The 26058-nt window shown below is 41.1% G+C and overlaps 1 protein-coding gene and 1 long non-coding RNA gene across 3 annotated transcripts in view; one reads left to right on the top strand and one right to left on the bottom strand.

The window, feature by feature from the left end:
- PHEX (phosphate regulating endopeptidase X-linked) overlaps positions 1-24837 on the bottom strand; it is a 223280-nt gene extending 198443 nt beyond the window's left edge. The window contains exons 1-4 of one of the 2 annotated variants that reach the window (XM_053202160.1): positions 21669-24837; positions 18990-20816; positions 14232-14300; positions 6112-6273 (exon numbers count right to left, since the gene is read on the bottom strand). In XM_053202160.1, the coding sequence (XP_053058135.1) occupies positions 6112-6273; positions 14232-14300; positions 18990-19107 (349 nt within the window). In that variant the 5' untranslated portion in view covers positions 19108-20816; positions 21669-24837. Of the gene's footprint in view, positions 1-6111; positions 6274-14231; positions 14301-18989 lie in introns of both variants that reach the window. The other variant, XM_027054518.2, reaches the window with a different exon arrangement.
- On the top strand, positions 692-17395 carry LOC113597704 (uncharacterized). Its single transcript, XR_003418488.2, has 4 exons — positions 692-802; positions 13666-14089; positions 14189-14355; positions 16240-17395. It is a non-coding gene; the product is annotated as an uncharacterized LOC113597704 (long non-coding RNA).
- Positions 24838-26058: the final 1221 nt, after the last annotated feature.

Raw genomic sequence — 26058 nt, 5'->3', positions numbered from 1 at the left:
GTCTGACATCATGTGTTTCAAAGAACTTAATGTCAAAGCTCAGTTTGATACATCATATTATGTTCATGGTGGGAGGAAAATGGCACAATTCATTGTCTTCAATCGTCTGAGCTTCTTAACTATCAAATGACTTTACAGGTGCTCAAGTTTTCAGCTTTCTATTATCTTTAGAAGATGATTTGGCTAGGATCATTACAGCAAAAACATGATTGGGGGGGTATTTAATTATGAGAACCACTTGAATCTCAGGCAGCAGATATTTACAAATAAATAACCCATCTATGAATCACAATCATCTTTCTCTGCTCATTAATGCATAGACCCTACTTCATCTTATTGTTCTGCTGATGCTGTCTTGCTGGAACATAATAATATACTGCATTTCTTTACAAAATAGTGGCAAAGATTGCTATTCCATAATAGAGATGAGCTGGCTCTACCTTGAGTCATCTGTCTTCTGTTTGACACAAGTGTTCTATCTCACTTATTGCCTCATGTTTCATAAGCGCTCATTTGCAAAATTTTCATCTGCTCGTTCATAAGCAACACATTGCTGTGTCATCTTCATGGTCACAAGAAGACAAATTTGGGAAGTTTTGTAGGAAGGAAATTTTGAGACATCCAAACACATGACTATATTCAGCCTTAAAAAAAAAAAAAAAAAAAACAACCCTGCTTCTTGGAGAGAATACGAAATAATTTTATCTTCCAAGTAGAAATCTGAGTCTTATATGCCATTTAAAGAAAAAATTCACGGAGCCAGGTTGCTGACTTCAATAGAGGGCAATTTTTCATCAGCCAGGTCTGTCAAATCCATTTTATTTCACAAATTGGACAGCCGTATCTCTGTGTTCTCTATCAGCCGTAAGAAAATGGTATTCTTTTGATTGGTGGTATTGGGTTTTATTTTTGGATGTTCTCTCTTTTTATCAAGGGTGAGGAAAATATCTAGACAGTATTCAATATTTTTGAAAGCACATGATATTTACAAATAATAAGACCAGAATAAAGCGTAAAGCATTTGGAAGACATTACTTCATGAGCCTTAGAACTAGCTGTGAGACAAAAATGGAAGCAGAGAGTACAAACATTTACTGAGGACCTGCTATATGCCAGGAACTTGACTGGGATGAAGTGTAATTTATAAGGGTCACCTCCTCTAGTCCTCACAAACCCTATGAAAAAGATTCTCTTATCTCCATTTGAAAGGTAAGAAAACTGAGCTAGGAGAATTAAGTAATCGGCCACAGGTGACACAGAGGAGAAATGAAAAGTAACTAGGATTCGAATCCAGCTCTGCAGCTTCAATGCTCATGCTGAGGGGCTTACAGTGAGGACAAAAATCTGGAAATAATCCAAACGGAAACACAGGAATTGACTGAATCAATGACAGTATATCCGTATAAAGCAGTCATGGCAAAGGATGGTAAAGATCTCTTTTTATGGACATGAAAAGATGTTAACAAGTCCAATAAAAGGAAATTATAAAAACAATCTATGATCTCTTTTCACATATACATATAACTTTGTATGTATATTTGCATTTAAAAAGTTATCGGTGGTGGGATTTTACATAGGTTCTTCTTTTCGACTAATTTTTATTTTGTTGTTTTTATTATTCAAAAATAATTGGTATACAATGTTACCTTAGTTTCAGGTGTACGACATAGTGATTCAACAATTCTGTACATTACTGGGTGCTCACCATGATAAGTGTAGTCACCATACGTTATTACAATATTATTGACCGTATTCCCTATGCTGTGTTTTTCAATTCTGCAACTTATTTTACAACTGGAAGTTTGTACCTTTCATCTATTCTGCCTTTCCCCTCCTGCCCCTCTGCTCTGGCAACCACCCATTTATTCTCAGTATATAGGAATCTGTTTTGGGGATTTGTTCATTTGGTCTTCAGACTCCACATGTAAGTGAAATCCTATGTTATTTGTTTCTTGTTATTCACTTATAGTTGGTATACGATGAGCTTGTATTACCTGGACAGTTGGATGGATGGGTAGACAGACTGTGAGATACATAGATACATACAGTATACAAAGGGACACAGATAGAATTTAAAGATCAGAGGTTTAAAAAAGCAAGACTTGTCAGCACATCTGACATTTGAAAAGTTCCATTTAAACACTTTAATAATATGTAATCATCTGCAACATACTTGCAAAATCACAAAAATATCTATAAATCTGTTTCTACTTTTATAGGTATAGTCTCACTATTATGTATAGGTGTACAGTTAGAGACAAAGAGATAATATACATATTGACAGAATGAAAGAATAATAATGCAAATGTAGCAAAATGGTAACTACCAAAGAATCTGCATAAAGGGTATATGGAAGTTCTTATGCCATGCTTTCAACTTTTATCTTAGTTTGAATTACTTCAAAATTAAAAAGTGTAAAGAAGACGTATTTTATATATAAAACACATACATCTGGTACAAGATGATACTAATTTTTAAAGAAAACCTAATTGACTATTTGCACTCCTTCTTGGCACTTAAAGCAAGAGCCCCAATGATCAATTTTTGAGTTCATCCTTTACAGTGCTTGTCACAGAGTAAGTTGGGATTTATCTGGTTGGGTCTTTAACAGAGCAGAGAAATATATGGGAAGCCTCCCATTTCGTTTCAAAAGGCCAGCACGATTTTGATAAGAGAATGTGACAAACCTAGCACACAAAAGTCGCAGACCAATCTGAATCATAAATATAGACACGAGTGTATGAAACGAAATAGCAGCCTATTCAACTTCAGCAATGTCTTAAAAGAAAAATAATAAACCATTCATAGGTAATATTTATTACAAGATTCTAAGGTTAATTCAGTGTAAGAAAATCTAGAGAGGTTAAAGAGATACTCCATCTGATTCTCTCCATAAATAGTGAAGACACCTTTTTCTTGAACAATGCCTTCTTGCAAACTAAGAGTAACAGAACACAATAAAGAATACCTATTCAAAAGAAAGAAAAATATAATTGGGGGTTGGAGGGGGGAATACTGAGGGCATTAGCCACCAAACGAGGAATAAGAAAACTATACCCATTATCACTGCTATTATTCAACTCTGTTCTGGAGGCTCTAGCCAATACAGTAAAAGGAATGGGAGAGACAGAAAGTATAATTATTTCTTAAGTTTATGATTACCTACCTAAAAAATTCCAAAGAAGCCACCAAAAAGCTATTAATTAATAAGCCCATTCTAATAAGGTCCCATATGGATATATCAAAGCTTTACAACAGGCATCAGGAGTTGGCAAACTTTTTCCATAACGGTCAGAGAGTAAATATTTTAGGGCTGCAGGTCACATGGTCATATGGTCTCTGTACCAACTATTCAATTCTGCCGCTGTAGTGCAAAAACAGCCTTTGACAACACATAAGTGAATGGAGATACTGTCTCCTAATGAAATTTTATTTATAAAAATAGGCAGTGGACTGGATTTGGCCCACAGGCCAGTTTGCTGACCTCTACTTCATACCTCAAAAAACAAACAAACAAACATAAAACAGTTGATGGAAAGGAGTTACCATTTAAAGCAGGAAGCAAATATATAAAGACCTAGAAATAACTTTCTAAGGGCAACTTGGCTGTATGCAAAAATTAAACTGTGAATACTCTTTCAACACAAATATCCATGTGTATTCGAAATGGAATTGTTACTATAGTGTTATGTATGTTTACTATAGTGTTAAAGCACGTGACACAGTAGTATTCATAATATTAGCTAAGTTTTTATTTAATTTTTTATTTTTAAATATAATTTATTGTCAACTTGGCTAATATATAGTGTATACAATGTGCTCTTGGTTTCAGGGGTAGATCCCCGAGATTCATCGCTTACATACAATACCCAGTGCTCATCCAATAAGTGCCTCCTCAATGCCCAAAATCCATTTTCCCCTCTTCCCCGCCACCACCCCCCCCCCCAATCAACCCTCAGTTTGTTCTCCATATGTAAGAGTCTCTTACAGTTTGCCTCCCTCCCTCTCTGTTTGAAACCATTCTTCCCCTTTCCCCAATGGTCTTTTGTTAAGTTTCTCAAGTTCCATATATGAGTGAAAACATATGACATCTGTCTTTCTCTGACTTATTTCATTTATTAGCTAAGTTTTTTTAAATATGAAATTTATTGTCAAATTGGTTTCCATACAACACCCACTGCTCCTCCCAACAGGTGCCCTCCTCAATACCCATCACCCACCCTCCCCTCCCTCCTACCCCCCATCAACCCTCAGTTTGTTCTCAGTTTTTAAGAGTCTCTTATGTTTTGGCTTCCTTCCTCTCTAACCTTTTTTTTTTTTTTTCCTTCCCCTCCCCCATGGTCTTCTGTTAAGTTTCTCAGGATCCATTAGCTAAGTTTTTAAATAGATGGGTATGTACATGAGGTTTTGCATATATACCCACAAGTGGAAAAGAAAGAATCTGGAAAGATGTATACCCAATTACTTCATTAGTCATCATTTCTAGGGGTGGATTTATGAGCAACTTTCTTACTTTTTGCTTTTAATTTTTGTTCCTTTTTCTTTTCCCAGAAGAGCTTAGAAGTCAAATTCTTCATTTTTAAAAGAAGCAAGCAAAAAAAAAAAAAACCCTTGTGCCGTTCTCAACAATTTGGTCTTATTTCTATGAATGCTCAAGGATCTCATATACAGTATCCTCCTAAAAAAGCATATCAGTACTGAATTTGATTTTTACATTAAGACATCCCCAGGAAGTGCTTTAAATTATTGTAATTGCTTCATGCCCTGAAGATAGAAATCTTCTGGCTCTAATTAACATATAAGGATCATCTATGGCAAATCTTATCTTTTTCTTGTCTTTCACTGTCATTTCTGCGTGCATGATTGTATGTGTGTCTATGCACACAACTGTGCACACATCTCTCTGTCTAGGAGGAAAAGCCAAAGAAAGGAAACAGGAAATAGGCAAGAATGGTAGGTGAATGACCAACGTAAGTTAATATTATACAGAAAAGTAAGTAAATTCATTTCTCAAGGTGTTATTTATCATTCTGTACTACAGGAACCTCACCTGTTGGGTTAGGGGATAAGTGACATTCTTGAAAAATCTCTTTTATTCTAGTTTATGAAAAGATAAAGCCCGCCTAAAAAATTTAAGTGTATATGATTTATACTTAGTTGTGAGACTTAAGCACATTTTTCCTTACTTCTGACAACAGGTATCTAATTATTGTACCAATAGTGACGTGTTAAAATGTATATATAAATTGATACATTTCATTTTCATGTACTTAAAATATTGGGGAAATGGAGATCAAGTAGAAAGAAAAATGATGATTCTTATAATGTCTCAGAAATTCTAGGTCTTATATGGCATAACTCACAGTTATCAAGAGAGGAAAAAAACATACCTATCTTTGTCTTCTCAAAACAATTACCTTATCTAGCCTTGAAATCTCCCTACTTCCATCCCAAAGTGCCTTTCTCCAATAGCTCAGAATAAAAAAATAGATCTAATATGAAGAGAAGTACCTCTAGTAAAAGACTTTTCCAATTTTTGAAGTGTGTGTATGCATGCACACATAGCTATGTGTATGTACACATATGTGAGTACGTGTGTGTGAACCTGTTGTTGCTACAGAGGCCATGGGAGAAAATAAAGTCCCCCCAGAGCCAACTCAGAAGTTAACAGGAACAATATGGCCAACACAAGGTCATCCAGAGTTCTCAAAAGACAATGAGGTGTTAAGTACATCTTGTAGCCATGAAAATCCAGGACGCAAATGAGCAAGTGATGAAGTTTGCTCTGAACACAAGAGACAAATAAGTATATTGATATAAAATAACTTTCATTAACCATTCCTTTGCTCCCAGTCTCCATGAAATGCTATTTACCCTTCAGCAGAACTTACTATTACCGAATGCAAATGTAATGAAGCCTGTGCGAAGGTTTGTGTATGAGGTGTGGGAGGATGAAATCCTACTATTTTCCTTTCAATATTTTGTTTTTAAAAACCTTGGAAATGAATTTAGTTAAAAAGTAAGCAGGCATGCTTCAAATCCAAAACTGTGTTTTTCTTGTCAAGTACTGCTCTCTAAAAAGTACATCACCAAACCCCAGTAGAAACTTACCCTTCAACTTGAGGTCAACGTTATGTCTCAGCCAAGGGTAAACCCCATAGCTTGGCATATCTTCAGGAATTGGATTATTCTGTATCCAGCCATCACAAGCGAACCGGAAGAAATTATCACAAGGGTCCACAGAGAGATTTACCTTACTCAAGATAGCAGCAGCTATTTAAAAAGAAAATCATAGGATTAATGACAAGCACTGAACACTATGTACTATTCTCTTCCAAATTAAACAACAATTTCACATGAACCAGCTTCCAAGCCTTGGCTTTTACTTTTCCTCTCAAATGAGTCCCCAAATCAACTTCACGATATGAAATTACCATAATCAGATTGAGTAGGTAAAAGCTTGGTGGTATTTATGGTTTTTGCAGCACTGCCCCTAACATCTGTGGGCCATGGGACATGAATACAAACGGAGCCTTTGGTATACTGTCTGCAAAGATGTGTGCAACATTTCCTTCCATCCCTCTCCTCTTTTTGCAGCGTGATTTTGTGACTCATTCCATCAAGTGATAGGATCTACTTCCCCTGTCAGGAATCTAGGTTGGCCTTGTGACTTACTGTGACCACCAGAATATAGCAGAGTGACTGTTTTTGAGTTTCAAAGCTAGGCCTTAAAAGGGCCTTGTACCTTCCATGTTAATTCCCTTTGAATGGAGCCCTATGACAAAGCCTCCTAAAGGAGGTGAGGCCACACAGAAACTAACCAAATCAGCAGACTGAAGCCATCAGGAACCTTCCAGGCCAGATGACCCTCCAGCTGAATACAGCTGTATGAACGAGCATAGGCAACAGCAACAGAGAAACTCCCAATGAACCCACGGAAGCATAAGAAATAGTAAATCACTCATGTTTCAGGACGCTAAGGTTTGGGGGTAGTTTGTTCCACAGTGAAGGCTAAGTGAAACAGAGGCCCACAGGTCATATCTAAATCTCTAAAAGATGTATTTACAATATACCTTCATAAAGACTTGGAAAGCCAGGTATGCATTCTTGAGCCCCTGGATATACAATGTAGCTCTCAGAGGAATGAACTCCTGGAAGAGATCCCCATGGGCCCTGCAGGGAGGCTCAGGGCCGTTTAGCAGGGAATTCTGGGTTATAAAAGGATATGACTGCTGACTTGGCCCTGGATTCAGGGAGAGGCACGGCCAGAGGAAGGCAAAGTGGGGCAGTGTAAATGAGGGCAGGGCCCTTCTTGCCCAGGAAACAGGACAGAACTGAGTATTTGTGTTAACAGAAAGACACAATAGACTGATTTACCATTTCTTCCTCTTTCATAAGCCCACATACAATTACACGTGAAACATAGTCAATAGATAGGAAGTATGTGCATACTTAAATATGTATCCATGAGCTTTAAAAAAATCTTTCGTTAAAACATGAGAAGGTTCCAAAACTCCTAATACAGAACTCCAACTCTCTTCTGTCACACAGCTGCTGGCTACCACTCTAACACAAAGATATGCACTGATTTAAAACACAAAGTGGCCAATATTTCAATGACATTGGAAAGATGACATTCTGGGTAATTTTCATACTTTAATTAATGGCAGAGTATATTTATTTGAACTAATAAAACCCAATGACTTTTCAGCTAAATAAGAAGGAATTGCCCCAAAAAAGAATAATCTGCATAAATTTATATATGCCAATTATCAGTTTGCTACATGTGTCCTCCAGGTTTAAACCTAAGGCTAGAGCAGCAATTTCTCAACACATCTCCAGAGGTAAGGGAAACAAAAACAAAAATGAACTACTGGGACCTCATCAAGATAAAAAGCTTCTGCACAGCCAAGGAAACAATCAGCAAAACTAAAAGGCCACTGACAGAATGGGAGGAGATATTTGCAAATGGCATATCAGATAAAGGGTTAGTATCCAAAATCTATAAAGAACTTAGCAAACTCCACACCCAAAAAACAAAAACTCCAGTGAAGAAATGGGCAAAAGACATGAATAGACACTTCTCCAAAGAAGACATCCAGATGACTAACAGACACATGAAAAAGCTCAACATCACTCATTAGCAGGGAAATACAAATCAAAACCACAGTGAGAATACCACCTCCCACCTGTCAGAATGGCTAACATGAACAACTCAGGCAACAGATGGTGGCGAGGATGCGGAGAAAGAGGATCTCTTTTGCATTGTTGGTGGGAATGCAAGCTGGTGCAGCCACTCTGGAAAACAGTATGGAGGTTCCTCAAAAAATTAAAAATGGAACTACCCTACCACCCAGCAATTGCACTACCAGGCATTTATCCAAGGGATACAGGGATGCTGTTTCAAAGGGACACATGCACCCCAATGTTTATAGCAGCACTATCAACAATAGCCAAAGTATGGAAAGGGCCCAAATGTCCATCAATAGATGAATGGATAAAGAAGATGTGGTATATATATACTATGGAGTGTTACTCGGAAATCAAAAAGAATGAAATCTTGCCATTTGCAACTACGTGGATGGAACTAAAGGGTATTATGCTAAGCGAAATTAGTCACAGAAAGACAAATATCATGACTTCACTCATGAGGACTTAAAGATACAAAACAGATGAACATAAGGGAAGGGAAGGAAAACTAATATAAAAACAGGGAGGGAGAACAAACAGAGGGTTACTGGAGGGGTATGGCAGGGGGGATGGGCTAAATGGGTAAAGGGCATTAAGCAATCTACTCCTGAAATCATCACTTCCCTATATGCTAACTTGGATGTCAATTAAAAAATAATTTAAAAAATTAAACAAAAAAAACCCTAAGGCTAGATATTTCTCTGGCCTAGACTTGCCATAATTTTCAACAGCTTTTTGTCCTCAATAAAGTGAATGATATACTAATATCCTAGTTTCTGTAGGACTTCAAAATCCCCAGCACTTCACCCCTTCCCCCCCAAAAAAGACAAAGAAAAAAACTGGTTTAGAAGTTTGATAAATTTAAAACTGGTTTAATATTTTCATCTTCCAGAATTAATTCAGTGGTCTCCAATTACATTTTTACTTACTGCTACTACTTTATCATTAATAAATATGCAAATAAGCTAGAACATACAAGATCTTTATTTCAGTTTGTATTCATGATGATTCTGGCTATATAGCTGCAGAATAAATCTGCTACATGACACCCCAGTGACATCGATTATACAAGTTTCAGTGCCACACAATATTTATAGTCACACACAAGAACCTTCACAAACATTTTTATTCACATAAGCACACTGCTTTCTGGCCACCTTCCCAAACCTCCCTCTGCCCCCAGCCTCAAACGTATTCTCTCCCATCTTCTCAGTATTCGTGCAGGTACCTACCAAAACTGCAGGATCCACTCTGACCTCAGCCCCTGACCTAAGGTGGGGGAATACATCACTCACACAGAATTTGGAAGTCAGCCCACTGAGTAGGAAAACTCTAGTTTCAACCTCCTAATCCATCATTCAGAATTCACAGCTGGGCACAGGGCTGTGCTTTCTGCAGGACAACTGAGACTTCAGGGGGACCACAGTTGTCAAGACACCACAACTCCTTTTCCCCTGCTCAGTTCCATGGAGAAAACCCAAGCAGTCTTGTTTTAATAAAAGAAACATGATGATCAAAGAAAGCTGTGAAAGGCCAGGCTATGTATTCTCTTTAGTTATTGCATATAAGGCAAATGACTATGTGGTCTCTTACTAGTGTTTATGTAGAGGTGGAAGCATCACACCCCACATACCAGCCTGAGTTTTCAAGTTTAATCAAGGCTTAAGACAGAAGGTGGTGGCGGTAATAATGAAATCCTTAATAATGAGCATTTCCTCTGTGCCAGGAACAGACCTTTTCAGTACAGCATCATCTGGAGCCAGACTACCTGGGATTAAATGCCAGCAACATCAGGGGCACCTGGGTGGCTCAGTCGGTTGAGCGACCGACTTTGGCTCAGGTCATGATCTCACAGTCTGTGAGTTCAAGCCCCACGTAGGGCTCTGTGCTGACAGCTCAGGGCCTGGAGCCTGCTTCTGATTCTGTGTCTCCCTCTCTCTCTCTCTCTGCCCCTCCCCCACTCATGCTCTCTGTCTCAGAGCTAAACATTAAAAAAAATTTTTTTAATAAATAAATAAATGCCAGCAACATCATGCACGAGCTATGTAACATAGGGTGCCTGGGTAGCTCAGTTGGTTAAGCATCTGACTCTTCATTTCCACTCAGGTTGTAATCTCACAGTTTATGGGATCAAGACCCACATTGTGCTCTGTGATCGGTGTGGAGCCTGCTTGGGACTCTTTCTCCCTCTCTATCCACCCCTCATCCACATGTGCTCGCTGCCTCCTTCTCAAAAAATAAATAAACGTTAAAAAAAAAAAAAGACTATGTAACCTTGGGCAGGTTACTTAACCTCTCAGTTTCCTCATCTGTAAAAAGGGATGACTGCCACAGGATCTTCATCAGAATTAAATGAGTAAATACACATTAAGTGTTTAGAGTAGTGTCAGGCATACTGCCAAATAAATACAGTTGCCAAATAAAATACAAAATGCCTAGTGAAATTTGAATTTCAGATCAATGACCGCATTTATACTTTAGGTACGTACCAAGTATCTCAGGGGACATGTACCAAAAAAAATAGCAGTTGTTATCTGTCTGCAATGCAAATTTAACTGAGCATCCTGATTGTACATATGTAGCTAAAGCTGGCAACCATACATATAATTTTTTGCTATTACCATTCCCTATTTATCTGAAACTATTGAGGTAAGATAGGTTTCAGAGATCATAGATTTTCAGATTTTCCAAAACTAATACAGTGCATATAACCACAGATAATTTACTACCCCCAGCAATATTCTGGAGTGGCACTCCTGAATCAAGCACATTAATAATTCCACAAGAAATACATGCATATTTTCCAAAATGGGATAAACAACACCCACAACAGCCTGACATGAATTAAGATCTACTTTTGCCATCCCAAGAACTGAGATCAGGTCCAGTCTTGCAAACTGACAGTTAAAATGTTCTCTGGGTCTGGGGTTAAGAATTACACATTGTGGACCCGGATTACTTCTACAACTGCCGCCATTGTTTTTCTTCTATTCTCACAACTAGTATTCTAAGTAAAAACCAGTAGTCCCATTTCACAGAGGGTGAACAAGAGGCTTAGGATGTTTATGTAATTAGCCCAAGATCATGTGGCTTTTAAGTGGCCACATCATGCTTCAAACTCAAGTCAGCCTGTCTGCCCTTATCCATGATTAATATGCCCTTTCCTTGACATCTTTCTCCACCTCTTAATTTGAAAGCGGGACTAGGAGAAGAGGATATGGAGAAGAGGAGGAAAAGAGAACTAAAGACAGCAGATATCTCAGAAGGGGGTGGCACCCGTTCAGAAAAGGTCCAGAAGGTGATCAGTCACTTTTGTCTTCCATCGTGCAGAGCTCACACACGTGGCACCACCCCCCACCCCCCAGACACACACCCACGCAGGTCCCCTCACTTGCCCTTGTTCGCAGGCAGCCCCTCCTCCATCGCCCACACACGTGCAAGCACGCACCCGCGCGGGCCCCCTCCCTCACCCACGCACGCACGCACGCACCCCCACACAGGTCCCGCCCACGCACGCACCCACTAGGGCACCTCCCCCCCCTTGCCCATGCACTTGGGCCCCAAACCTTCCCACCTTTTCTCATTTGAGAACTTCCTTGGGCCACATTTATTCAGTGTATACTTAACAGCTGTTTTGCAGGCCCCTAAGCACAGTGAAGCTCATGTTACACTGAAAAGGATGTATCCTTGGTGAGGCTTTCGTCACAGAAACAGAAAAATCAATAATTTTTTCAATATTATAAAGCCATTCGCCAACGTGAAAATTAAAAACAGAACAGCCAGGCAAAACACACTAGCTGGCAGGAGGCGACATTATCAAATGTCATTCTGTAAGTTTTCCTCTTGCATTATTACGATGTGTAAATAGAGATAAAACACATGCAGTAAGTGGCTGTCCATACAAAAAGTTGCCTAAACTCAAAATGAAAAGTTTTTAGTTGAAAAATTTCATTCTCACACATCTGCAAGGACTGTACCACAGCAAAAGCACAAGGTGACATGAAGACTAAAATCTGATTTCTGACAGCCCCACCTGGTGCCCCACTCTACTCTAGGTCATCTTCTCTCCGCTGGGAAAACTCTAGGTTAGCTGCTCAAGGTGGAAACAGGAAAGGGCGTGGGAATTCCCAAATCGTTCTTGCCATTCCTGGGATGAGATCAGGAAGCTGAAACAACTGTCTAGTCACCTCACACTAGTAGGTCTATAGTATCGTGAAAAAAGAGCAAGACAGGACCAAGGCCAAAGAGTTTCATGGCACGGCCTTAGGGCACCAAAGCAATGATGGAGAGCAAACAGACATGAAGCCAGCCTGCTAATTCAGGAGGTGACCCTGGGCAAGTTATTTAGCTTCTGGAAGCCTCCATATCCTCATCTCTAGTTGGGCCTGGTGATAGCACCGACATCACCAGGTTCTAATGAAGATTTTATGACATGGCACCTGTAGGTCTCTTAACACAATGCCTGGTTAAAAGATATATATCGATCGATCAAGAATAGGACAAAAAAAATAACATAATTGTCTAATCCATTACCTTTGTATAAGGCCGCTGAATCGAAAAGCTCTTTCACCTGAATCTTCTCCATCTCAATCACTGCCACCTCTAAAAATTTAAGCATTACCTTGATTCTCTGCCTTTTCTCACAACGCACATCAAATCCTTTCACAGCCCTCTGGCGCCTAAACCCTGTACACTGTGCCCTTCCATCTCAGAATTCAAGACAGCCTCACCTCTCCTCTGGCTTACTGAAATAAGCTCTTGCCTGACGACCTTCTTCCATCTTGCTCCCTATGGTCTCTTCACCACCCAGAGAGACTCCGCTGAGATCTTTTTAAATGCTTATAAGATCATGTCTCTTCCTCAAAACCTTCCGGAGGCTTTTGAGTACACTTAGGACAACCCCACAATCACTGGCACCTGGGTTCCCCACTGACCCTCATCACCTGCCCTCTTCCCCTTCACCCAGTAAGCTCTTCTGCTCTGGGACCTTTGCCCCAGCTGTTCCCCATACCTGGAAAGCCCTTTCCTCGATCTTCCCACAGCACGTCCCTTCTCATCATTCAGGGTCACTTCAGCATTACTTTCTCAGACTTTTCAGTCTAGCCATCCTGTCACTTGCTATCACAGTGTCCTACTTTAATATTTTGATTTTCTGCATAACATTACCACCAGTCGGTATTTTTCTTGCACAGTGATCACCTCGTGTGTATTGATGGTCTTTCTTCCCCTACCTGGTCATTCACCTTCACTGCTACCTCAGGGCCTGACTTGCAGTAAATATTTGGCAAATTAATTCATTAATCTCTTAAGAACAAGAGGAAGTGGAAGGGCCATGTACTTAATTCCTCCTTATGACTTTCCCCTTGGAAAATAAATTAGTGTTCCTGCCACTTAAAGAACGGGGTCGGGGGGGGGGGGGGTGGGAGGCTGGACTCTGGGCCCTGCAAATCTAGACCCTAACCCTCTTCCCTACAGACGGAATATAATAGCTGTGGCAAAACTGAGGCAACTTGAAACCCTCATATTCACTGTGGAGCTCCCACTGATACATGGCCCAGTCACCTCAAAAAAAGCTTGACTCGCCAGGCCCTGAAGTGATTCTGCGTGACTGCGACTGCGGAAGCACAGATTTACAGAGGGTTCCTGCTCGGAGGCTGACAGGTCAGACCCACTGACCAAATGATTCAGAGAGACTGCTTATGTAAGTAGGGACATGTATCGAGCTGAGGCCCAAGGAATGCCGATGGTCTCTCTGTTCGGGTCTTAAGAAAGGCCGTCGGGCCTTCTAAAGCCCTGCCCGATTTCCATACAATGACTTGGAACACCGCACAGCTGTTTTTCCGCCAAGAAAACGAAAACAGGAAACCTGCGCTCCACAACTTCACACTGAGACTCGAAAGTAAACTTTCAATTTCATCAAACTTGCATTTTGTACATGGTAAACCTCAAGCCAACAGAATACTAAAAATACCACCTGTTTTCTCTTCCTCTCCCCAAGGTACCATAATTATATCTTGACACAGGAGGGAGAACTGACTTACCAGCTTCGATGCATTCCGGCTTCAGGCAGTACTCCTGTTTGGCTTGGAGACTTAAGAAACCTTGACTCACTGAAAAAACAGACCAAAATAAAGAAATGACTGGCTGGTAGCAGAGCACCATCAGGTAACCCACAGTCAGGCACATATGCTAGACACGTGATGTCAGTTCATCCTTCTGAGCATTGACACAGAATTGAAAAATCCACTTGGCTCATTATCTCAGGGCCAGACTCTGGTCACAAGCTAAGTAACCTTGGTGAGCCTCTTGGCTGCTCTGAAATTCGGTTCTCTGGAATATAAGATGAGGGGGTACAATTAGACCAGTGCTTCTCAGAGTGGGGTGTCCAGGCATCCACTGCCCACCCCCAGCTCTTTAGAAAGGCAAATTACTGAGCCCCACCTCTGACCTGAATCAGAAACTGTGGGGTGGGGCCCAGCCATTTGCATTTTTGCAAGCCCCCCAGGTGATTGTGATGCAGGCTCAGGTGTGAGGGCCTCTGGGCTAGCTGATCTCTAAAGTCTCCTTCATCTCCAATTATCCGTGACTTAAGTCTCAGAATTTCACTCTTTTTGTTTACAACTACATTCTCATTTTAGATGGGAAAAAAAGTGAAACTTACCAACCATACCATTGGGAGCAAATCCAGAGTGGAAGAAGAAAATTAGCATTTCAAGTTCTGAATCTTTTGTGAACTATCCATAGATCTGTGAAGGGGTTGGGGGAGTACACTGGATATTATTCAGCCATCTAGCTCAGCATAGCTATTGGACAGAGGCAGCATGTGGGCCAAGCTTCCGACTACTTCCACCAGAACAAAACAAAACCAAAACCCTGCGAGATGGAATTAGCTTTTCACCAATAGCTTAATTTCACCCATCTGGCTGGCAATATTATCTAAATGGATGTCTGCAGAAAGACAGAAGGGTGCCCTGTTTGTCAACTCCAGGCAGCACCTGGGCATTAGCAGATGTGGGTTTAGATTTCAAAAATATTCTTGGTAGCTAAGGAAGTTAAGGGGGGTTCATTACTGCTGTACTCTGTGAGCAGAAATAAGGAATCATTTGGAGATGTGACCGTGGGGAGATGGATGGTGGAGGGTGAAGGGTAGCCAAGGCTTTCTGTGGCATTGTCCACTGAGAAGCAGGATCAGAAAGCATAGCGGTACCGATATTTCTGCTACAAATGGAAGACCTGTACATCTGTTGTCAGTGTGACGATTTGTATTCTTTATTAACCCACACTGTAAGAGGAGCCTGCTTTTTCTTTGTTCTTTGCTGCCATCCTCCAAACAGCCTTTTTACTGGTGATACAATACAGATACAAGAAAACTGCCTATGGAACATCTCGGGCCTATTTTTAAGAAGTATCTTAGCATAATGGTGTGTTTTGATTTCTTTAAAGAGCAAAGAAAAGTTAGATAAAAATATAAATGTGCAGCATAAACATTAGTATGGAATATTTTCTTAGGACTGGGTGAGGGAACCATGGGGGACGTTTTCCCTTCAGTCTACTTCTATATGTTTACCAAATGTTCTTTGATGAGCCTGTGTTATTTTTTACAATGAGAAAATAAGCCTTATTATAAGCAACATTGTTATGATTACAAACAGTACCACCTTGATACTAGCCTTATCTTATTTGTTTAAAAAAAGCTAATGAAATGCTGTACTTAAAGAGTTACCACTTTCATGGAAAAGAATTCTTGACCCAAACCCTCTAAGGAAGCAGAACTAGATATCTTTATCTGAATATGAGTAAAAGGGAGGTTTAAATTAAATTAATTGAGATGCAGACAGACCTCACCCCTCGAGGAAGAGCATTATATCCATGCAGGGTTGAGATCCCACAAATAAATAAGGATCAACAAACCCAGATAATGTGAGGGTGCAGGTGAGAGACATCAGGACAACAAGGAAAACATTTTTAATATAAAACATGATAGTGTTACTTTTTACTGGTTAGGTGCTTTAAAAAAAAATTTAAGAACAGTTTGGTTTCTCATTTTAGATTTTTCTGTAACCAGTGGAAATGACCTCAGAATGCAGTGGAGTCATCCACATATCGGCAGCATGAGAAGAACCATAAAGCGGGGGCTCAGCATACTATGGCCCATGGGGCCAAGTCCAGTCTCCTGCCAGTTTCTGTACAGCCTGTGAGCTAAAAATGATTTTTATGTGTTTTAATGGTTGGAAAAAACCACAAGAAGAATATTTCATAAAATGATCTGAAATTCAAATTTCAATGTTCAGAAATCAAATTATATCAGAACACAGTCATGCGCATTTGTGTACACATTTGTCCGCGGTCGCTTTCTTGCCACGACAGGGTCAAGTAGCAGCAACAGAGACTGTATGGCCCAGAAAGCTGAAAACATTTATTATCTGACCCTTTCCAGAAAAAGTTTGCCCACCATTGCATTTGAGAAAGAGACTGTGGGGATGAAGAGGTGAGGGAGGAGGAAAAGAAAGGACACTTTAAAATAAACTGATTATTGGCATATGGTTATACCTGTTGTTTTAAATTCTATTGCTGTAGCTTCTCTGAGACCACCCCAAGGCCAGTGGCAGTCGCTCTTACTGTGGAAGGACTAAGATTTAGGGAAGAGATTAGCCCAGAACCTAAAATACAAAGAGGGAAGCTAGAAATTGCAGGCCTGTGCCTGAAATTGAACAGACAGAAAAAATATCAACCAGCAAGCACCTTGAGGAGAAGAGGACTTAACCAGAATATTGTCACACAGAGCATTGCCTTTCAGGTCCCTAGATATTTTTAGACGAGGACTTCACTAGGTGCAGGGTGGAGGTGGCTGGCAGAGCCTGGGGGACTAGGCAGTAAAGAAGGGTCTGGCTGAAGGAAGGCTGAAACAGTGCAGAGATGTTTGACAAAAGCTACTAAAGAATGTGCATTTATCTTAAAGCAAATATCCCCAAATGTATACATCCAAATGGACGTGGTCAGCTAAAGCAATGCTTCTCAAACTTTAATTTGCAAATGAATCGCCTGGAGATCTTATGAAAACACAGATTCTGAATTAGTGGGTCTTGGGCTGAAGCGCAGGCTCCCAAATGGTACTGATGCTGCTGGTCCATGGACCGCACTGAGTAGTGAGAGTGTCGGGAGGCCACACCTTTATTCTCTAACATCATTCAGACTGCTCTTAGAAATCTGCAGTAAGAGCCAGGTTACTGGGCACACTGCAAAGTTATTTTTTTTCTGCTTTATGCAGGCCTCCTTACCCATAATAGCATTGCCTGGCTTCATGAACTTTACTATGCTCTAAAACCTTTAGAACTGTTTCCAAAGAATCATCTCCTCTTAAAGAACAAAGATTTGCTGCCGTGGAGAATATTCCAACTAATATGGAACAGCCTCAGAATGTAATCATAATGGTGGAATTTCAAAATGCTCAAGCAATAGTAACATCGTTAAAAACAGCACATATTTTTCAATAAGCAATCATCATTGGGATTTTTGAGTGTAGGAGTGTTCACAAAACACAAATAGTCTAACTTTGCACTCACTTCCCACATCCTATGTAGTCCCTTGGCATGCCTGTATCATTTTTCCTCCTGTTTGTACTTCAGGGTAGGACACATCTAAATCCCAAGTGCCGAGAAATCTCAGAAAAGTGTTTGAGAGCCACAAATTCAGTTGCAGGAGTAGGAGGTTAGCTGTATATTGAAAGCAATAAACCTATCTAATTTCCTAAATCTTCAGCCACAGAAAACATGGAAAGGTGGTTGGCTGCTTTTAGCAGAGTTTTCAACCACATAACCCTAACTCTTTTAAAGTTTAATCACTGATTTCCCTTGCCAAAACAAACATGGCCTCCTGAAACCTGTACAAGCCAAAGAATGTTTCCAGGCTTGCTGTATTTCAGACTGCACCTAAACTCTCCTAAATATAGGGCTTGTTCCTATATACCTTTCAAGCTAATGAAATAGTATGGGCTGTATGACAAAAACACAAAGGGTAATAATCAAGGGCTCAAAATGCCTACAATTTTAGAACACCTGTGTCCCCTTTCCAAGACATTTCATTCTTATTCATAGGAATGTGCTTTTCATCACATATGCTCTCTGGGTACATCATTCTCACCAAGAGTCATTACAATAATTGAATCCCAGTACCTTTCAAATGCTGGAAGGAAAACCTCTGTTTTCCTTCATATTAATTTTTAAATCTACTAGAAAGGCAGAGTTAACATTTCATCCCACCAGAGTCACTGGATTAGAAAGGCACTGAAGAATATCATCAAGGTTCATGTTTAAAGACTGCTTTGTATTTTTTTTTTTAGTTAAATTTCATGATTCGTTCAGGCAAACATTAACAAAAATCAAAGGGGCAAAAAATTCCACCATGGTTTTGATCACAATGTAAAAGTCTCTCCTCACAAAATAAATGAAAGTATCTGACTATGAAATCACAAACATTCATTCTGCTAAATGTGAAATGTAACGCGTAAAGAAAATGTTTGCCCAGTACGACCAAATCCTCCAGCCACCGGAAGCCACTTTATACCCATTTCACATTATGGACTATATGCCTCGTGCTTAGGCGTATTTATTCATTCCGCGTCCTAAAGAAAAGGCCCCTTTCGCACTTGCATGTTTAATAGAAGCTAAGGCCACACCACCTACTAACACGTGCAAGCGGCCCCCCACCCCCCGCCTGCATCCTGACAAGGTTTGCCAGGATAAAGCACAAGGACACTTAACTGCACTCGCCCTGTTCCCTGGCCTCACCGCCCCACTTACCTAGAAAGAGGATCGTGCCCAGCACCAGAGTGCCACCAATGAACACAACCAGGGCGATTCGAGTACCTCTGTTGGCTGTTTTTCCAGGCTCCGTGCTGCTCCCCATTTCTGCTTCCATCAGGAGGGACGTAGAGGCCACGGGAAGAGAAAGTCACTTTTTGTGGTTTGGTGGCTGGTCTCAAGAACCTGTGAGGCGTTGACATCCAAGGTTCTCTTGCTCTTCTACTAAAAGACAGCTTTAAAAAATCCCGTCAGAAAATCTTCCCTCGCCACCCTTTCTCAAATATTTCTTCACAAATGAAATAAAAGAAACCCAAAATATTGGTTGCCTTGGCTTTCCCCCTGACCAGACAAAACAAACAGTGGTTGCTTTATCTTGGGGCTCTCCCCCCAGCAAAGTCCCTCTCAACCGATTGTTTGGCAGGCTCTTCTCTCAGGCGTTCTGAGTGTACATGTTTTACTATGCTGCTGAACAGATGTTTTAGCTATTTAAATGTATAGTCACTTGGGGAGGAAAAAACAATTGTCTTTATCAAAACTGGATTCTCATCAAACTCTTCCAAACCATGATAAGTTAGGTGGCAAGGATTCTCCGGACCCACTTTAAGGTCTCAATGAATCACGTAATTCTTTTGCAATAATCATTCTGCTCGCCTGAATTGTCTCCATCAAAGATATTGTTTCTGTGTGCAAGTCCCTTTTTAAAGCCCTCTAAGAGTTCCTGGGATATCCTGGAGCATTTTATTTTAGGAACTTTGTGTATGACGGCATGTGCCAAAAATCAGAGTCACAGTCCAGTGCAGTGCAAAGTAGCAATTAAGACAACCTACGGAGGCTGATGGTTTTGACTGGAATTTTTTTTAAGGAAAAGGGAAAAGCACTTCCTCTCTGTGGTGCTAGGAATTGTACAGAACACGGGTAAGTGATCGAATTCGGCTTACTAGCAACCACAGAAGAGATGGTAAAAGATTTTTTCTTCCCTGCATGTTTTGATGGAAAGTGCCCCCAGGTATTTTGTCCTCCAGTCCCACGGAGGGAGCCATTGGTTCATAGTTTTGTGTTTACATAAAATGCCCATTTCAGCAGATTCTGCAGGATAAAATCAAAGGCAATTTGTCTCTCTGGAAAGACTGAGTTAATGACTGGGTCTTTGATTTCTTTAATTATGCTAACAATTTAAATTATGACAATCTGCTTTCCTCATGGGGAAGGGCAACTGAGATCCCAATGCTATTGAAATGATACCGATTTTATTATCCAGTGATACAAATATCATTAATTCTCAACACAATTACTACTTATCTGCTTTTGTTTCACTATAGGTCACACTGGGGGTGGGGGTGGGGGTGGAGGCTCAGTCTGAAAACCAGTAGAGCACAGTTCTCATGCAAAACTTGTGCCCATGGCCTTGTGTGTCACACCAGAGCTAGCAGACGCTGGTGAGCCCAGTATAACATGGCCACGTGTTCATGGTCCTATCCGGCTGGTCTTGGTCAGGTCTTAGATCCTTAGCATGGGATTCTTCTGAGGTTTATTCCAAAGCACATCCTACCTTACTTTCTGCTCATTTCATGTTGCTCCAAAGCCAGAAAAGCATAAGCGTTTGTCCAAATTATGACATCACAGTATATTGTAGATATTATGTGCTCATTAGCTGTTGATGTTATTTTGTTGCTGTTACACCATACACATCTTAGCAGGCCTTTGGCTCCTAGGATGGGATTCTCAGAAGAGTTTTTGGACTTGACTCCATAGTACTTCTTAAGACTGTGAACTCCATGAAGTCAGGAATCATGTCCATCAAGTTCAATGCTACAGCCCCAGCACCTACAGCCCATGGCCCATAGCAGTGAAGGGAGAAATAAGAACAAGGAAAATCAGGCAAGTTAGCTCCAGACATTCACTCTTAAAAAGCAGCTTCAGGAAACTCAGATGTTAGTGTCTGGGGGTCTCTCAGGCTCCCAATTCCTTCTAAATGCTCAAATGATAATGATACATCACCTAGGTGTAGCACTTTCATATCCCATTTTAACTTCATGGTAAACTTACGTGCTTGATGGCAAAGGTATTTTTTTTTTTTTATCTCTGGTTTGCAAATGACAACACTGAGACCCAAGGACCAGCCTCAAGCAGCATAGCAAACTCAGGAAAGGGAAAGCTGGGGAGAGAGGATCACTGCCATACACTGTTTGCTGCTTGAGAGAGGTCCCTGTGCACGTGGGAGAGGCCATACACACAAACATGACACCAGGACCCACCTCTTCCAGCTTTCCTTTCTTCTCTAAGTCTCCTCACACCTTCTGGGTCCAGAGTAGCATGCAGTGGTGGCTGCTGGTTGCCGGCTGGGGTAGCCTTCACCCACCTTGGAAGGGTGATTTCCCCAGAGGTGAGGGCAATGGGGACTTACCCTGATCTACACCTATCCATCACTTAACCACATGAAATCATTCCTGAACTCTCCATTGCAAAGTGAAAAGCCATTAAACCAAAAAATACTTCCATTAATTGTAATAGGAAAACTACGATGCAGTCCATCCCAAACTAAGATATGCAAATGCAGAAAGAAAATGTATTAACTCAACAATGAAAACAAGCCTATAAAAGTCATCACTTTTGCGGTGTTAAAAATAAATACAGTTTGTTCATGTAATGCAAGAAATGAAGTTTTATTTTACTCACCAAAGGAATAAGGAAGACTTGAGAGTGGGTGAGGATTGGTAGGAGAAATGGTGCCAGTGAATCACCCATTAGAAGGTGCAGTCTTCATTCTGTGCCATTTTCTGCATTAATTTTTCTACCTTTTGGGAGAGGTCAATTATCTTTCACTCAAACTACACTGAAAAACACATTTGTAGCACAGACGGGGTGCCTGGCTGGCTCAGTCAGTGGAGCTTGCTACTCATGATCTCAGGGTTGTGGGTTCAAGCCCCGCATTGGGTATAGAAATTACTTTTTAAAAAATCTTAAAGAGAAAAGAAAAAAGTTGTAGCTCAGAAAAAAATTATGGCAAAATAAAGAAGTTCAAAGTACAGAGAAATATAATGAGTGCTTACAAGAGACAAAAGCAAGGGTTTGCAATCTAGGACACATGGGCCAAATCGGGCCCATTGCCTATTTTTGTAAATAACGTTTTATTGAAATAAAGTCACCCCCATTCAGTTACATACTGTCTACGATGGCTTTCATGCTACAAGGTCAGAGTTGAGTCGCTCTGCAACACAGATATGACCCATGAAGCTTATTTACTCTCTGGCCCTTTACGGAAACCATGGACTAAAGAGCAATAGAAGATACTACCTACGTGGCACACATACAGAAAGCAGAATGTTCACTCGCACTCAGCCGGCTTCTCAAAACCGTTCCATTTGATGTTCTCTGAATACAAGCTGTCGTGTTAGGGAAATTGGTCAATGTGTCTTTGTCTAAAACTGTATTAAAACTATGGCATATTACTTAGTGTGTTTTGGGGTAGAGTGTCATACTGGGATAAAAAAGGAGGATGTCAAAAAATTTTATAATTTCTCAAGAGCTGTGAAAATTAGTTAACTGAAAAGTCACTCTGCAGGGAAGTCCGCTTAATACTCTGGTGTGCACCCACTCAATTGTTTCAATTAAGAACCTTCAGGATCAGGGCACCTGGGTGGCTCAGTCAGTTGAGCGTCTGACCCCTGATTTCAGCTCAGGTCATGATCCCAGGGTCATGGGTTCCAGCCCTGTGTTGAGTATACAGCCTGCTTAAGATTCTCTCTCTCTCCCTCTGCCCCTCTCCTCTGCTCACAGAAGTTGTCTCTCTAAAATAAATACATACATACATACATAAATACATAAATCTAAAAAAATATTTTTAAAAGAACATCCAGGACTATCTGGAGCTTTAACTAGAATCAGTCAATGGAATCAGCAGAAATTTCTTGAGCATTTCTCGGGTGCCTGGCCCCGTACAAGGCCCTGTGAGGGAAGACAAAGAAGCCATGCCAGAGATTCCAGACTGGCAAACTGGGCTCAGTCACAAAAATATGCAAAACCCTTGGCAACTTAGTCACAGAACACTAAAGGCCAACAAATGTCCAGGGAAGTAGAAATCCCTGAAGGCCAGATTTGTTGGGGAGACTTCCAGGGGGACCCGCAAGAACGGACAGCTTGAGGGGAAAGAAAGGCTTCCAGACAGGCCAAAGCCCGCCCCAACATGGGACTTGCCTGGGCATTTACATCTCTCCCCGCCGGACTCACAGGTAAGATCATTTATCCAGAAGCAAGTGAATCCCGCAACCTGTGCCCTGCCTCAGTGGCCGGGAGGACAACTGAAGCTGAGTCTTTATGCTAGACGAGCGCATCTGCTCGTTACTTGGCTGTGCGGGGTCTTCTGTTTCAGGCAGTAAAATCCCATGTGAGCTGCAATTTCAGTGAGGAAGAAGGAAATTCAAAACCTGAAAAATGTATTCATCCATCCCCTGGAAGGAGGAGGGAGAGAGGGAGGGAAGAAAGAGAAAGAAGAGCTAAATGCCGAAAACTCGAGAGCTGAGGGCTGTGGCGGAGCTCTGTTACTTGTTGGCAGGTCCTTCAGACTAGGGAGGGTTCCAGTCCCAGGCCTTCCACCAATGAGACTCATTACTTACATTATCTCTGATCTTTTTCAACATCTTTCTTAGCTAGGTGTTCTGTCTCCTTTTACAGATGAGGAAACTCAAGTTCAGAGCTATTAAGTGATTTGCCCAAGGTCACACAGCAGGTATTTGTCTCAAGGCCTGAGAGGTTTCAAATTCCAACCTCTTTTCTCTCTGCCCTGTTACTTGATAAATTTGCTTATCTACCTCAAGTAATTAGTGAAGGTGGGTGTAGCATGTCAAAATGACTCTTGAGACCTAGAAAAAGCGATAAACTATGCCTCCTGTAATTCTCTTGTTGAAAAGACTAATTATCAGCTCTTATTTTGTTAACAGGAACAGCAGTCATCATTAAATATGAGGAAAACCTTTGTTCAGTTGGGCAGCAAGAATAGCAACGCACAAAATATCTCCTGATTTGCTGATGCTCATAAGTGAACACTAGGACAGGTATATAAATATGAAAGGCTTTCTATCCGTGTATTCTACTGTTCACTTCTGAGCCTAAAGGGGGATTTCATTTCTTTTTCTCTTTTGATTTTATAACACTTTTTTTAACGTTTATTCATTTTTGAGAGACAGAGCATAAGTGGGGGAGAGGCAGAGAGAGGGGAAGACACAGAATCACAAGCAGGCTCCAGGCTCTGAGCGGTCAGCACAGAGCCTGATGCGGGTCTGAAACTTGAACCGCGAGATCATGACCTGAGCCGAACTCAGATGCTTAACAAACTGAGTCACCCAGGCGCCCCTGGGGGGATTTTTATTTCTTGATTTTCTCACACCCTTGGCCATACAGCTTCTTCAGTGCACATTCACGTCATGTGTATTATCCCCAGTCCTTACAGCAGTCTTATGGTATAGGAATCTTCTCTGTTTTACACTCAAGGACAGGGAAGCTGTCAGAGGATAGGTAATATTCCCAAGGTCACATGGTGGGCAAATTGTCAGTGCCCAGTGGGAATTCAAATCTGTCGAACTCTTGTTTGGAAATGTACCCAGGATTTGTTTTTAACAGGTATAGTAAGATGACAGACACAGAGAAAAGCTTTGAAAGAACAGTTTATTACTCGCAGTTTTTGAGAGGAAGGGGCATGCCATGTCACACAGGGCCACATGGGGAAGCACTGGGGTTGGTCAGGTGGCAGAAGGAGCAAGGGGAAAGTATGCACAAAAGTCTTTTATTGTGGTTTTCAAAAAAAGAAATGGGCAGGCAGGTTAAGCAGCTGAGGCAGGCTTAGGAAGGTAGAATTTGAATAATAAATAATGTCAGCAGGTGGTGGTCTATAGTTGTCAAGCACCTGGCCTTGGTGTGATTTAGGTTCTGGGTGGATGATGTCCTGGACTGCAGGAGCCTGAGAAAAGGAGGCAGGTGAGGGGATGGATGCAGAATTGGTTGGTTTGCATTTCTTTTTTTTTTCTTTCTCTCTCTCTCTCTCTCTCTCTCTCTTTTTCTTAAATGGGGGAGGGGCAGAGAGAGGAGAGAGAATCCCAAGCAGGCTCCTCACTGCCAGTGTGGAGCCCGATGAGGGACTCGAAACCATGAACCGCAAGATCATGACCTCAGCCAAAATCGAGTCTGCCGCTCACCTGCTCACCCGCTCACCTAAACCACCCAGGTGCCCCAGGTTGGTTTGCATTTCAAAGGCACGCTACAAGGCAAGTCATTTACTGTCTCTAGGAATTAGCTAATCTGGGAGGCCCTCCCTGCGGGTCCACTAGGCCCAAAGATGTCAAAGACTCACAAAGTATAGAAAATTAAAGACATGAGTAACACAGCTCCAAAACCCTTCAGACCTTTCCCAAAACATTCTACTGCATAGCATTCTACTGAAATGTAATAACTGTTCATCCAAGTAGTGTTTCCATGCTACATCCTCAAAGTGATCAGATCCACCCTGACCCCTTGGTTAGACTACTAGGATACAGAAGTTTGTATGCCTTTGATTAATTACAGCCAACGGTTCAAGGATGGCTTACTCGGATGTTTAATGAAAGCAAGAATCTCCTGGAAGCCTGGTTTAAACACAGTTGGGTGGGCTCTATCCCTCGAGTGTGTTTCAGTAGCTCTTGGATGGTCTGAAATGTGTATTTCTTTTTTTTTTTAAGTTTATTTATTTTGAGAGGAGGGGAAGGGCAGAGAGAGAGAGAGGAAGAGAGAGAATCCCAAGCAGACTCCACACTGTCAGCGCAGAGCCCAATGTGGGGCTTGAACTCACAAACCATGAGATCATGAGCTGAGCTGAAATCGAGAGTCAGACACTTAACCAACTGAGCCATCCAGGTGCCCCTGAAATATGTAGTTCCAACAAGCTTCCAGGTGATGCTAATGCCGTCGGACTTAGGAGCACATTTTGAGGACCGCCGGCTTAGAAACACCATTGAATCTTTCAGTAAGGCAAACTGAAGAACTAACAAAACTAAACATTAAACTTATGTAGCGAACCCAGGGATGACATTCAAAATAT

This window comes from Acinonyx jubatus, chromosome X, assembly GCF_027475565.1.
Source record: "Acinonyx jubatus isolate Ajub_Pintada_27869175 chromosome X, VMU_Ajub_asm_v1.0, whole genome shotgun sequence".
Classification (NCBI taxonomy): Eukaryota; Metazoa; Chordata; class Mammalia; order Carnivora; family Felidae; genus Acinonyx; species Acinonyx jubatus.
This window is presented reverse-complemented; position numbering and strand designations above follow the sequence as displayed.